Source organism: Coenobita brevimanus, chromosome 43 (assembly GCF_032717465.1).
Source record: "Coenobita brevimanus isolate Jiangsu-jjx chromosome 43, ASM3271746v2, whole genome shotgun sequence".
Classification (NCBI taxonomy): domain Eukaryota; kingdom Metazoa; phylum Arthropoda; class Malacostraca; order Decapoda; family Coenobitidae; genus Coenobita; species Coenobita brevimanus.
The window spans coordinates 8,572,339-8,588,276 of record NC_136996.1 but is presented as its reverse complement, the minus strand read 5'-3'; the positions used below and the strand labels follow the sequence as shown (position 1 = coordinate 8,588,276).

Here is a 15,938-nt window from a genome sequence, read left to right as displayed (position 1 = left end):
TAAAACATTGACGTTTGCATCATCATAATGGCTAGTCATGGAATCATTACAGGGCACAAAATGGAGTAGTAAACGCCAAAGGCACTGCGTCTTTTCTGTATAATTATTTTGACATGAACAAAGTACAAATCACGTGACAAAATTCACTTTTCAATATTAACAAGAGAACCAATGTCCTCTCAGCATACGACCACCCATCAGGCGGCTCACCAGCTGTTTGGCTGCTTTTTCACCCCTGAACTACTACCTCGACTCGGATAGTGACTGATCAACCACTCCAGGCACCGAACTAAACCTTACTGTCCATTAACAAAGCATGTTTTCACAGAAATATCACACAACACCTGAAAGGAACTACATTAAAATAAAATAACCTCACAAACTTTAACAACACAAAGGATACGTGACAAAGCTATATATTACTATGTCTAAATAACTAGGAAATCAACAGACACGTACAATAAGTTAGTCAACTGTCAAATGTGACAGGTGGGTACATGGTAATCCGGTGAGTGCTTAGGTGGTTGGGATGAGTGAATGGGGAATGGTGGGACTGGGTGGTGTTGGGTGAGACTGGGTGGAGTAGGGTAAGACTGGGTGGAGTAGGGTAAGACTAGGTGGAGTAGGGTAAGACTGGGTGATGTAGGGTGGGGCTGGGTGGTGTATGGTGAGATTGGGTTGGTTGGTGGGTAGGTATGAATGGTGGGTGACTGAGTGGGCACGGTTGGGGGGTCCTGGGTCGGTTGGATGGGTAAATGACTGAGTGAAGTGAATGGGTGTGTAGGATAGGTCGGTAAGAAAGGTGAGTTGATGGGTGGGTGGATGAGTTTTGGAAGTGCGAGATTCTAGAACTCTTTATGTCTGTGTGTATGTTGTGCTTCCGGTGCCCACTGGCATACTGTTGATTAAGTCTTGCTGAACTCATTTCCTTTGGTCGATTCTAACTGACACACTTCCCATTCCCACACCTTGGCTGGTGCTTCTATCTATCTATCTATCTATAATGCTATGAGTTGTATTATTATAATATGGAGTCCTGAGTGGATGAGTTGTAGGGTGGGTGGTTTGGTGTACAGGGTGGGTGTGTAGGTGGGGCAGATGGATGGCAGTGTAGGTGCAGTGAATTGGGTAGGGTGCGGTGGATTTGGAGGGTTTGGCGAGATTTGTGGGTTGGTGAGTGGAAGAGTGAGCGAGATTGGCAGGGCGGGTAGGTATTTGGGTGGGTGAGGTTTGTGGGGTAGGTGGGTGAGATGTGTTGGTGGAGAACCGGGTGATGTTGATGGGGTGTGTGCAGTTGGTGGGAGGGGTGATTGGGGACATGAGTTGATAGGGTGGGTAGCAAAGTGAGTAGAATGGATAGGTGGGATGAATGGGTAAGTGTGTGAGAAGATGATGGGTGGGTGATTGAGTGAGAGGATGGTGGGTGGGTGAGCGTGTGAGAGGATGATGGATGGGTGAGTGCGAAATAGGATGGTCAGTGGATGAGCATGTGAATGGATGGTGGGTGTGAGGATGCTGGGTGGGTAAGTGTATAAGAGGATGTTGGGTGGGTAAGTGTGTGAGGAGATGGTGGGTGGGTGGGTGAATATGAGAGAGGATGGTGGGTGGGTGGGGTGATGTAAGTTGGGTGTGTTGCTATCCAGCGATTCAACCAACTTTCTACCCACCCACTAACCCATTTCCCCGCTCAGTCATTAACGTAATTTGTCAATCTGCCAGCCACCCCAAAACCCACCAGATCAATCACCTGAAAGCCCACCAAACCAGCCACCTAAAAGCCCACCAAACCAATCATCTAAAAGCCCACCAAGCTCCACCCCCCCATCACCAGGCAAACTAGCCAACTGATAAGCCACTCATCTACCCAGCCAACAAGCCACCCACCTAGCCAACAAGTAGCCAACCGGCCAGTCAAGTAGCCGCCCTCCTCTCAACCATCTTGCTAGCCACCGACACACCAATCCAACTACCTAGTCAACCAGCCACGCAGCTAGCGACCTCCACATCCACCCACCAGTATGCCAATCACCCATAGTGTAAAAAACATGTGCTTAGGGAGTAGTAGTTCTCACAGAAGGGTCTGCTTGATCAGATGGACTGAGGTAGAGCAACAACAACTCTGTCACCCATTCGTCCACCCACTCATTTACCAAGCCGACCAGCCTGACACCCACCTACCCACCCTCCCATTCATTGACCCACCCTCCTAACGGTCCAGCCAAACAGCCGGTTTGCCAACTAACCATCTATCCATCCACCCACCCACCCACCCAACACACCAGCCAGGGTTGCAGCCAGTTAACCAGCTACAGCATCTATTAAACTAGCTGGCCTTCCATCACTGTCCAACCAGTCAGCTTGCCACCCATCCACTGATCCATCCATCCAGCTAGTCAACCAGTCAGCCGGTTACCTTGCCAAGTATATATTTACCCAGTCTCCAAGGAAGCCAGTCAGTCACCCAGCAAGCCTGCAAGACACCCAGCCAGCCAGACATCCAGCCATCCACCCACTCACCAAACAGCCAGTTAGTAATACTTCCACACACCCTCCCGCCCAGCCAGGAAACTAGCTAGTCATCCACCTACCCACCATCCCAGCCAGCCAAATACTAACACACCTCCACCTCAGTGTTGCCGGCGAGGCCGCACTCACTCGGCCGCAAACCATTCTCTCGTTACAGCAACCATAGAAAAGTAACACTTTTATGGGAAACAAAAAAAAATATGCTTTGGACATTATCGTACCTTGTATTCTATTTTACATATATATTGTAGGATATGTAATGCTAACAATCAACAACTGAGTTATATACTTTATACAGTGGTATGTATATAAGTATTTACATACGGTTATTATACAGTGATACAATGTACACGGTTAACCATTCTCTCGTCAAAGCTACCATAGAAAATTTTATGGGTAACCAAAAAATTTTGCTTTGAACATTATCGTACCTTGTATTCTATTTTATATATACCATGTTGGCTATGTAATCCCAACAATCAACGAGTTACTTTATACAATGATATGTATATAAGTATTTACACAGGGTTATATACAATGATACAAGTTTCACATTTGCATCGTGCTGCACACTCTTGATCATATCGTGTGTTGGGCTGAATGCAACACATCCACCTCTAGCACGTGCTGTTTCAGATGTTAATACAATATTTGCTTGTGTCCGAAGACAGAGTTTATTCCGAACTTTAGTTTTATTGAGATTTACCTTTGAGAAAATTCTCTCAGCATCTGCATTACTCGTAGGTAATGACAATATTCTCAGAGCAAACAAAGGAAGTGATTGAAATATCGGTGTTCCCTCGTCACTCTTCACAGTTGAAAGCCATTCAAAAAACACCTCTGGGTTATTGTGTGTTTTCACATTTTCAGGGACATTCAGATTTGGGAGATTCCTCCATTCATCATCGAGTTGTTGCACATCACCCTGATATACTCGAGGGAGCTCCTGCACTAAATCTGAGAGAGATGGTGTATCCCTCAAGACATTTTTGTCAACACATTTTGTGACGCTTAGCTGTGAGCACATTTCCAACATTTTAAAGTCAAATGGAAATCTCTTCTTTATTTCCATGCAAGCTGTTATTAGAAACGTCCTACAGCGACTTCGCACATCAGAGATCAGCGTAGTGTTCCCTCGGTGTTCAGGTGTTTGGAATAGTCTATGTAGTTCAGCACCTAGGTATATGTGGTCTAATGATGCAAAGTGTTTCTCCTCACATGGATCAATGCATGCTCTGTCTCGTGCAGAATTTATTATCTCTTGTTTATAATAACACCTAAGTATGTCCTTGTACAGAGTTTTGCAAGAGTCGTACAATTTATGAACTGTTGACACTGTCTTCTGGAACATGAGGTTCATCTGCGTAAACCTAGGCAGTATGAATGACAGGAATATGAAGTACATAAACACAGAAGGATCTCTTAGGGCTTCATATATAGAAGATGAAGTTGAGAGCCTGTCCCATTTATATGCCACTATAGAATAGTATTATATACACAATGTCTGCATTAATAACCAAATCTTTCTTTTATGCGGGGATGCGCCAGTTTAAGCCGCTCCCGCGGCTGCGGCTTTCTCGGCCGCATTCTGTCGAGGCGATTGCGACCGCAGAGTGTTTGGGCCGCATAGCAGACGAAAAAGCCGCACTTCGGCAACACTGCTCCACCTTCTCTACTAACCACTCATCTAAGAAGCTGTTCAGTCAGTCAGCATGCCATCCATTCGTTCATCTATCCATCAATCCAGCCAGCCAGCCAACCAGTCAGCCAGCTAACAAGCCACAAAACTCAATCATCCAACAAGCCAGTCAGCTACCCATCAAGGCACCAACTCACCCACCAACCTACAACCCTCCCACTATGTATCTATACTCTGCCAGTCAGCTAGTCAACCATCCATCGAAACAGCTGATTACCCACACACACACCCTCCCTCCTATCTAAGAAGAGAGTTACCTATCCACCCACCCAACCACTCAATGACCCAGCCAAACAGCAAATCAATGAGCCATCCACCAACCCAGTCAGTTAAGCAGCTGGCTGATGAACCACCCGCCCACCAAATCTGCTTGCCAGCCAAATAACCACTCAATAAGTCTCCCACCCATCCAAGAAACCATGTTATCAGCTATCCACTCACCCACATCCACACTCACACCCATCCCCCCACCCACCCACACGTACAGTCAGGGAAAGTTCCGAAATACCCATCTCCCGAAGCAATGTTGTGAGATGAGTGAATGTGAAGAGGCAGCCAGACCTCACAACTGTGAGTGTGAAGGAGGACTGGGGGCAGGTGGAGGGTTTAGTGATAGACTGGGAATCGCGTGAAGGTGTGCAGTGTATGACTTGGACGATGTGCTTGAGTTAATTCAATAAGGATAAATGACAATATGATGCTAGCATTTTATTTTAAAATTACGTAGATGTCTGTATAGCTGGTATTGTCAGAAAAGTTATGGAAGTTTGCTGGGTTCGGACATAGGTTTGAATGCTTAAATTCCCTCTCGACTTTAACATGAGACGCTTCCTCAGGAGATATTTGTAAAGATATTGCAAATGTTTATAGTTTGTGTTGACTCGAAAACAGAACCACTATATTACCTATGTATCTGTCAGTCTATCTATTTATCTATCTATCTATACTGATATATATATATATATATATATATATATATATATATATATATATATATATGGAGCCTTTGTGGTACAGTGGTAAAGTGTGCGTGTTCGTACACTGAAGAACGAGGGTTCGCGCCCAGGCAGGGTAATAAACTTTGGGAGGGTTCTTCTGGCCACGTACTGCATTGGCGGACACAAGGGGTGCTGTGGTTGAACCAGTGTCGCATACTATAAAGTATGCTTGCACCTAATCTGCTTGTGCGGGCCGATTACACTTGGTTCACAGACTACACACACATCCAAAGCCACTCCAACACTACAATTACACTTACAAGCACTTCTCACGCTACAAACAATCTTTACTAGACAGCCTTTATAAACCACTTGGTAGAGATACATTGACTGTATCGTCCCCACTTCGATAGGGATAGGCCGGTCCTGCAGTGGACACTCAAACGGCTGATGAGATGAGATGATATATATATATATATATATATATATATATATATATATATATATATATATATATATACACACACACACGTGTGTGTGTGTGTGTAAATTCGTATAAATTTGTTTATTTATTTATCCTCTGTTGTCCCACTGTAAACATCCTCCTGCAAACATTTCCAGTGTTAATCTGGTAATTATTCATCTCGAACTTAGAGTCTAGGGTAGTGTGTAATAGAAAAAATAATTTATATGAACGATTATCAAGTTTTTCATTTTCCTTTTGACAGAATGACATGAGAAGTACTAATTATAAGATGAGTCTCTATAACTATTATTCCTCTTCAACATTACAAAACGAAAAAAGAAGCATACCTTTGACAGTAAACATGTATTGATACTGTGACGTGAGCAACTCTCCAAACCCTCCCACCCTCGGCCACCCTCTCTCCCACTCACAGCTACCAGAAAAGTGGAGTTTGGCTGCTGCTTCGGACCAATGCTCCGAACAGTGGGTAATGCGGAACTTTCTCTGACTACTTATCCATGAAGTGAGTTAGCTACCCACCCACACAGGTACCAATTCAGTCATCCATCCTTCCATCTAGTCAGCTAGTTAGCTAAGCAGCCACCCACTTACCCAGCCACCTACTCACTCATCTACCCATCAAACCAGCCAGCCAGTCTGCAAGCTAGACAACCTAACATCCAATCAACTAGCCAGGAAACCAACCAGCTAGAAACAAACCCACCCAGCCAAGCAGCTAAGCACCCATCGCCCACTCAGCCAGCAAGCCAACCAAAGCTATGGCCAGCTAACCAGCCATCTTGCCTCTTGAATACTTTTCTAGCTAGCCAATTAGATAGCCAGCTTGTCAGTCAGGTAGCCGCCCACTCATACACCCATCCAGCCAGCCAACTATCAACTTGCTCAGCTAAAGGTCAACCCACCTAATTACCCATTAAGCCAGGCAGCCATCATCAAGTGAATCAGCCAATCATCCCTCAGATCTAACTACCTAGCTAGATAGATAGCCACCAACCCATTCACACACCCGTCCATCCAACCATGCAGCCAGCTAGCCACCCACCCAGGTAGCTAGCCGCACATCATCACAGCCAGCCATCCAGTCAGACAGCAAGTCAGCTAGTCACTAACATATCCACAAACCTACGAATACCCTCCTCCATCCACCAAGCAATCTACCCAAATACTCACATACTCAATCAGCCAATTAACCTTTCATCCAACCAACCAACCACACAGCTAGGCAGCCTGCTGGCAAATCATCTACCCATCTCACCTGCTGGTCAGCCATCCAGCCAGCTAACCACTCACACCCACGCATATATGTAAGCAGTCAGGGAGCCTCCCACCCTCCCACCCACCTAATCCATCTACCCATCCATTCTTATAGCTAGCTAGCCAGCCAACTATCCACCACCTACCTACCCACCCACCCAACTACCGACTTAACCAGTCAGTTGGTCAACCAGTCAGTTGGTCAACCAGACATCCACCCACCCGCACACATATCCACCCATACGAACCCAGCCATCTAGTTTCCCGTCCATCAACTCAGCTCTCTGGCCCAAGCCCCATATTACCAACTTCAAGCCTAAGTCCCTGAATCCAGCCCCTACAACTCAAATCCAAGCCCCAGATCCACGCCCTCACCTTACAGTCAAAGCCCCAGTCACATCGTCTTAGGTTCAGCCACAAATCCCCAGTTCCACAGCAGCAACTTCAACTTAAATCACACAGCTACAGTCTCAGTCCCAGCCCAACAGACCCGGCCCCCAATCCCAGCCCTCAGGCTTAATTGGCTAGACGGATACATTGCAGCTGAAGTGCCCCTCCAACCCAGACTCTGGTAGACGGACTGATTAACAAGTGAGAGACGTGACACAGAAGGATGAGGACGTGGTCGTAATGTAACAAACTTCACTTCCAACAAAAACACATTGGAGAATTAAATGTTACATCAGTCAGGCTGATGTTAAAGATGCACTGTTTATGGGTCATGTCCTTGTTAGCTAGGAGGCTCCCTAGCATCTCATCCTTACCTGTTTATCTTTGCTGGTGGCACATAAATATAATGTTTAATTTTCTTATCATGTACAAATTTATGGTTTTTGTACAGTATATGATGGGCGACTGGTGAAAAAGATAACTGGATCGGATGTTAGAGATGTAAGGCTGAGAGGAAGACCACGGACAGGATGGACAGTGTCAAGAGAGCGCTAGATGCGAGAGGGATGTCTATTGAGCAAGGAAGAGTGGTAGCACGTGATAGAAATGACTGGCGAGAAATTGTGACTGAAGAAATGGCGACATGCCCCAAAGGGATATTCTCCCGCATTTGGTCTGATTAGCTGACTAGGTCAGGTGCGGGTAAGGGGATGGGTCAGTTATGATGTGGCAGGGGTAAACCAGCTCTGCTGTTGGGCCCTGCTGCAGATGTCACTAACTGCACTGCCCAGTTGACCCTCGTGCAGTGTAGTGCAGTGAGGATCTGTCCCTTCTCCCCTTGGAGCTATTATACGAATAAACGTGTGTGTGTTTGGATGAGTAAATTGGGAGTGTGTCATCCTGTCTCGGCCACCACCCTTTCTTTGAGGGGATGCAACCTAGGTATTGAGATAGATAGTACTGTATATGAACATTTTACACTGAGATGAATGATGCAGATTCTATTGCTGGTGTACTATACACATATCTGTTATATACTAATAAAAGGGTGCTAGAAAGTCTCAGAAGCTCACGAGAATACGACTATGTACTCGTATGTGCAAGTCTGTCAGCGTATTATCGTGTATATATCTAGTCCATTTCTCTTCTGGTGATTAGGTAGATTAGCAACAATAATAATTATAAAACTGATCTATATGAGAAGAAATGTGGATGGAGATGCAAGGGAAGCTGCAGCAGGGATTATAATGGGTTTGGTAATCATAAGAGGAACAATTGAAAAGAAACAATCAAGGCAGGGTAAGCGAGGCCAGAATAGGTGCAATCTTCATTCAGCTGAAGCTAACGAACCCAAGACCTTAGTATTCAGCAAAAACACTCAGTATGAACTCTCCTTTTAAAAACTTTTTTTTTATTCTTTTCCCCGATTGGTCTCTCCTATATCGCCATGAATTTGCAGAATGAAATCATGAGGTTTTGGCAGAATGAAACACGTGGAATGTTTCTTGCGTGAAAGGGTTATGTATAATCTGTTTCTAGTAAGATGACGTCCCTTCTATTCTTGCTAATTCAGACAAATGAATTTAGGTAAGGAGTGACCTTTTCAAATGGAGGACCCAGATATTGCTTTCAGAATACCCTTCAATACAGTGATGTATTTTTAGCTGAACAGTATCTACTGGAAGTAGCAAGAGCAAGATGAACATCGTAGTTGTGAAGGATCAAAGTTACATCTCTATCATACAGGTGTTTACAAACCCTTTAACGTAATATATAAATTTCTTCATGGTGCCAAACTTTCTGTTCTGTTAAGGAGATACATATCGATGCTTAGCAATTCGTAGGCTTAGTTTCCGTCTCATTAACTGCCAGATTGCTCTCCTAAGTAAAATATATACGTTTGACGGCAGCAACAGGGAAGTAAATACTTGATCATGTGATTTAAGGGTATAATGTTGGAATAAATTCTAAACTCCCTTATTCTCTTCGACAGGTAAAGGGATGAGGCAGAAGAGGAAGAAGGTGGTGGTGAGGTAAGTTGGCCGGATGTGGGTGCTTCTCCTGCTGTACTCCTTTGTTAATGAAGCTGAAACTCCATCTCGGAAGTGAAGGACAGTACTCAGGCCAACACGTGTGTGTGTGTGTGTGTGTGTGTGTGTGTGTGTGTGTGTGTGTGTGTGTGTGTGTGTGTGTGTGTGTGTGTGTGTGTGTGTGTGTGTGTGTGTGTGTGTGTGTGTGTGTGTGTGTGTGTGTGTGTGTGTGTGTGTGTGTGTGTGTGTGCGCCTGAATGACTGTGAACGTGTCTGTGTGTGTGTTTGTGTGCTGTGTGTATGTGATTCTGTGTATGTGTTTGTGTATGTATGTGCATGTGCGTGCGTGCGTGCGTGCGTTTTGTGTGTGTGTGTGTGTGTGTGTGTGTGTGTGTGTTATCCGGGGGGGAGGGGGGCCGAATGTGGTACGATACGTGCTTTAAACATTTTAAATGTAATGAAACAGTCAGGAGTAATTTGATGTCAGTGTGATATATTATGCAGCAGCAAGAGTTGTGTAACGCTGGATTGTTGCTACTTTGCATACTCATGTAAAAATAAGGGCAATGGGGATAATCCTTCCCCTACTTAGTAAAAAAAATATTAATTATTTGATAAATATACTATGAAATCAGTATTTCTATAAATAAATATATAATCCGCCACATCGCCGTTTAGGATTTTCATGTGCATAATTCTTTGCAACAATATTGTAATTATTTATATATTAAAAAAAAAATCTGAGTTACTGTATAAGTAATCAGTGACATATTACTAGTATTTTTCTCAGATGAGCAAAAACATCATGCAGCTGTGCCCACAGCACAGCAAAGGTTGAGCTAGATAGGTCCTAACAGTTGTTTTCTCTGACTAGGTTCAAGCCGATGCCTGAGATCGACCTGGACACGGTGGTGGAGGAAAAGTCCGAGTTTGATGCTGAGGTGACGGCGTCTGACCTGCTCACCACCCCTGAGGAACTTGAGATTCCTGAGGAGCCAGCGCCCCCTGCCAGCTTTCGCTCCTACAGGTACATGGGAGGAGGAGCTCAGGCAGCTCCTCCTGCCATCAAGACTTCCCCCTACAGAACACCTAATATCCCCACCATTCTCCCCAACCTGGCGGAGGAGGAGGCAGAGGTGTACGATGTGCCCGAGTTGGAAATTAGCGACGACGAGCAACTGGAGGCCTACTATGATGATGAGGAGGAGGACGATCTTGAACTAGATGATGAGGAAGAGAATGGTGACGAGGATATTGATGAGGATGTTGAAGAAGTTGATAAGTCTGCTGGTAAAAGTAAAGACACAGGAGACAAAGGGAGCGGTGGTAGTAGTGACAGTGATACAGCAGGTAAATGCTTCCCTCTCTCTCCAAAGCAGGTGAACAAATCTCCCACTGGCGTCCATCTAGCTCTCAAGAAGCTGGACGGGGCGGTCAAACGGCGACACTCAAGCCCTGTTAAGGTGAACTACGGCAGGAACAGAGCCCAGCCACAACGCAGCTCAGGAAAGGTCAACCCCACCTACACCAAAGAGGAAGACACATTACAACTCCCAACTTCCGACTTCGACTATATTGACCGTGAACTTATGCCGACGCCACGAGTCTCCTCTCCTCGGCGGTCTCACTCCGTTAAGTATACAAATAACCGAAGAGCAACATCATTCACCAATAAAAAACGTCGCGGAGAATCTTTCAAACTTCGAAGTAAAAGCTTTTCGAGAAGTATTTCACACGTTCATGACGATCGTGATACCAGGCTAAGAGCGCATCATAGAAGTGCCTCCACGTCCCAAGATATTCATAACGGAGTCCATGTGTGTGATGTGCATGTTATAAATGAAAATGGTGCTCGAAGTAATGCTAGTGGTGATCTTACTTTTAGTGACAAGAGCTTTAGTGATGAAATTACATGTAGTACTAAAACAGTGTCAGAGGTGGACACTCTTCCGAACGGTAGCGAAAACGAGTGGTCGTTAGCCTCAAAAGACGGGCATGGTTCTGTAAAGGCAGGTCCTTCTCTGGTGATAAACAGAGATCGAAAAGAACCTGAAAGTCCCTTAAGACGACTGCCTCTGAGTCCGAGAAATGTCCGTGCAGACAATGTGGTACGCAGAACGTGTTCGGACAGTGCCCAAGAGCGAATCATCAAGTGCCAACGTGAGGATGTCCCTCTGGCCCCTCCTACCGCCTTGGAAATAAACACAGGAAGGGAGCAGTTCCATAAGCAGAGGCAGGAGGATGGGCAGGCCGGGGGTCACTACCACAAGGTGCCGGGGGGCACCGAGAGGGATGAGGAGAGGAGCACCCTAGTCTGATGACACCCTTTACACTTCTTTCTTGTACTTGTTTGGCAGCGTGTGCACTGTGATGATCTGAATGGTGTAATTATAAAGTCATTTGTATGATGTTTCGTAAAGTTATTCCAGTTTAGATTTTGCATTGCAACCTGATGGTGGCAAGTGAATATGACGCTTGTTACACGCAGGTTTTAAATAACAAAACACATCTTCCAGTATAAATATATATATAGTATATGGTTCCTAGCTTTTTATAATATGTAGCTAACAATGAGGTCATTATAGTACGGCACTAACGATATTGTTTCCATGGTTTACTCAGCCCATTAAGATGTGGAAGCAAAAGTTTCAGAGCTTATTGTGGCAGCCTTGATTTCTTTAAAAACTTGAATAATTTTGTCTACTACTACAACAGACTGTGAAAATAACCTGGTATCCTCCAACACACACACACACACACACACACACACACCACGGCATCTGCCTGATATCACCAAATTCTAATCTTTCGTGGTCTCAATTCATCGCATTATAGCTCACCACATAACGGCTTGACCTAATCAAACGCACATCAGTCATGCCAAACTTAACCTTTAAGTAAGTGTAGCCTAACTTAATCATTTAACATTTGTCCAAGTCATAACATCACCATTACAGACTTAAGCAACAATAATTCTATCGTTACATGTGAATGTAAATGGGGAGAGTGTCTCGCTGCAAGTTTAGTATACGGTAATTAAACATAATCATACTGTGCCTCACCTGCCATGATACGGCACACCCAGGTGACACCGAGCCTCTTGCATATTCCTTCGTGTGGATTAATTTCTTTCCCCACCCTTAACTGTCGATAAAATACTTCCTTATTTCCACCCATCACACTTCCACTCCTACAGTCTCACTCTTACTAAATGCTGTATGTTTTTACCTGACTGAAATGGGCCATTTTTCCATCTTAAATCATGGTTGCATGACGTTAGTAGAGCCTTAGATATATTATGAGGTAAGAATGAGTTTCCTTGGTTACCTGTCAAATCACCATCCAGTCTGACTACACTACGATGCTATGTGTTTTCGTCGGGTTAGAACAAATGTATTAAACCCCCACACACCTACCTCATAATATATCACTACACACTCACAATCTCTTCACATATACAACACTGTCCTCCCACCCTAACACCCCTATATTACCTATCATCACATGAATATACCCATCATCACATTTCTAAATCATCTACTGCTTCACCCTCTACGCCCCCCCCTTCCTCTCTCTCTCTCTCTCACACACACACACACACACACACACACACACACACACACACACACACACACACACACACACACACACACACACACACACACACACACACACACACACACAGATTCCCTTGTCGGACAAGAAAACGACACACCAACTAAAGAAACTAGGCCTCGATAATTTACCAGTCACTTCATTTTTGTCAACGAGCCTTCAAGGTTAGACAGCTCGAATTTTTCTGCAGATTGTGCACGGTATTTGTATAACGTAGTAAAAAAAAAAAAAGATTCCATATATTTTCGCTATATAATGAAAGTGTCCATTTTTTTGGATGTGCTAATATCACTAATTACCGAGAGGATTAACTTTAAGCTTAGGGAAGAGTGACCCTCGTGCGTATAGCCTCCTCTCTGTAACCTCCGGCAGTGTGTTTTTGTACCAGCCTCAACCTCTCGCGGGCAGGCCAGTATCCAAGGCACTGTGAGCCCCAGCTGCCCAGGGTAGTACCAGGGACTTTTAGCAGTGTTCTTTTGCCTCGCTATCTGCTAAACTGATAACCATGTAACATTATCAGTTAAAAGGCTAACCAAGTAACATTTCATACATATTTGTGTTCTTGTCTCATCTTTTAGAGTAATAACCGAGTAACATTTTAGAGAAAATTGTGTTCTAGTCTCGCAATCTGCTATACTAATAACCAAGTAACATTTTATAATCTTTATGTTCTTTTGTCTCTGCTAAACTGAAAACCAAGTAACATTGTAAACACATTATGCCCTTTTGTTTCTGCTAAACTGGTAATCAAGTAAAACTTTACACATTGTATTCTTTTATCTCTATCTGCTAAGCTAATAACTAAGGAACGTTTCATATATACTATGTTCTTTTGTATTATAATCTGCTAAACTGTTAACCAAGTAACAGTATATAGCCTACATACTGAGTTCTTTTTGCCTTATTATCTCCTAAAATGATGGCCAGGTAACATTTTTAATTATTGTGTTCTATTATCTCATTACCTGATAAGCTAACCAAATAACTTTTTATAGATAATGTGGTCTTTGCCTCTGCCTGGTAAACAAATTACCAAGTAACATTTTATACATACCGATACGTTGTTTACAAATCCTGATTGGAGGTGTACATATTCTCCGACTCACGAAGAGGTTCAATACAAAGTCTCAGCATTTTATATAACAAATGCTCCTCAAGTTGAATTTCTTAACTTCTTGAATCCGGTGATGTCGTTTTCTAGTTTAATATTGCCAATACCAAACTAACGTACTTAATTTTAGGGAACTCTAATTGAGATGAAGTTAGGTATATCTAACCCTTCTGGTTTTTAAAGTCTATGCTAAGATAAACAAAAAAGTCTGAAAATAGCAAGAATAAACAGAAATGGACATCGCCGAGACTGATACAATAAGTAATGGCATGGCAGTGTTTGCACTTTATACAAAACTATATCACTGAGATGGAAAATATTGGAAGGTTAATATGCCGAGCGCGTGCTAGGGCAGGTATCATTATGGCGACATAATGGTAGGCCTACTGAAAAGGCCTGAGGCGACTGTAGCTCTAGCACACTCACCTCACCTCACACACCCTCACGTACCTACCCACACACACACACACACACTCTTCGTGGTCCTTACGCATATTTCTCCAGGGCTCATATCCTCGTCAGTTAAGGAGGCCCCACAACATCTCATTTTACAGCATATGTCTGTATCCGATGCGTTTATAAAGTCTTGTATTATCAGTATGCAATATGTGTGTTTAATCAAAGAACAAAATTAATATACGAAAGAGTGACTGCCATTCGAAGAAAAATATATCGTTAAGAGGTGCAAGGAATCTTCCTAAACTGGCGAGAATACGGTCCTAGAAAGTCCCAAAAGCTTATTCAGTATGTTGCAGATGCATCTAAGGTTATATGAGAATACTTCTAAAAGTCCTCCCGACCGAGAGTTTTAATTTCGATACTAAAAAGAGAAATATATACATCCCAGGTTCTCTGATGCCGCCCTTTGACAGCCATCACTCCTCAGCCTTATCGCCCTTGAGGTGATCGATGTCAAAGGCAAGATAATGTTTAAATTAACTATTTTTACCGACCCGCGTGGAGTTCATTACTGTGCGTAAATCTTATAACTAAACTTAAGCGAACTGTCTGTATAAGATATTTCTAATGTTGATGGTTGATGTTTGTATCATTCTATTACTTAATCTGAGGAATTCTTGTAAACACTATGGCAAAAATACAACATGTCTCTGTTTTGTCTTCCTTTACTACCCTATAACAAAGGAAATAAATATGCATGGTTGTTTGAGAGTGTGCTTAAAGGCAACCTGAACATGAATTATTGTATATTATATCTATCTACCTAGATAGATAGACAGATAGATATATAGACATAGATATCAAATACCCGTCCTGCTTGGTAAGTAATGAATAAAGTAATGGATAACATAACTGACTGATGACTGTAATCACACGCACAGGCACGCACGAATGCACACGCACGCACGCACGCACATATGCACTCACATATACTAGCATACACACATACCAACACATACACACCCGAAGGCACGTACACATCCATAATAAATCTCATTCTTAGAGTCGCATGCAAGTACGCACGCATGGATGCACGCATAAGTGCGCGCACACGCGCGCACGCATACACACACACACACACACACACACACACACACACACACACACACACACACACACACACACACACACACACACACACACACAAAGCGCACCCGATAATAAATCCCCTTCATTTTTACAGTGACCTCTGTAAAAACTTGTAAAACTTACCTAGCTATGCCCAGGTACGATGCGGAGACTGGCAGTGTGCCCTAAGTTTTGCTGCTGAACAAATCATGAACTGGAAAAATCAGATCTTCTCCTCGGCAATCTGGTGGATGCCTGGAAACGAATGGAGCTGGGGTTAGACAGACCGCCAGTTGCATCAATGACAACCTTGATGAGATACATAAACTTTTTTTTATATCAATATTAGCCTTGATACAAT

The 15,938-nt window shown here is 43.6% G+C and overlaps 1 protein-coding gene across 1 annotated transcript in view; it reads left to right on the top strand.

Moving 5' to 3' along the window:
• LOC145397800 (uncharacterized) overlaps nucleotides 1-11,642 on the top strand; it is a 326,950-nt gene extending 315,308 nt beyond the window's left edge. Inside the window, exons 5-6 of the mRNA XM_080270821.1 lie at nucleotides 9,301-9,327; nucleotides 10,199-11,642. Coding sequence (XP_080126947.1) covers nucleotides 9,301-9,327; nucleotides 10,199-11,642 — 1,471 coding nt within the window. The remainder of the gene's footprint in view (nucleotides 1-9,300; nucleotides 9,328-10,198) is intronic.
• Nucleotides 11,643-15,938: the final 4,296 nt, after the last annotated feature.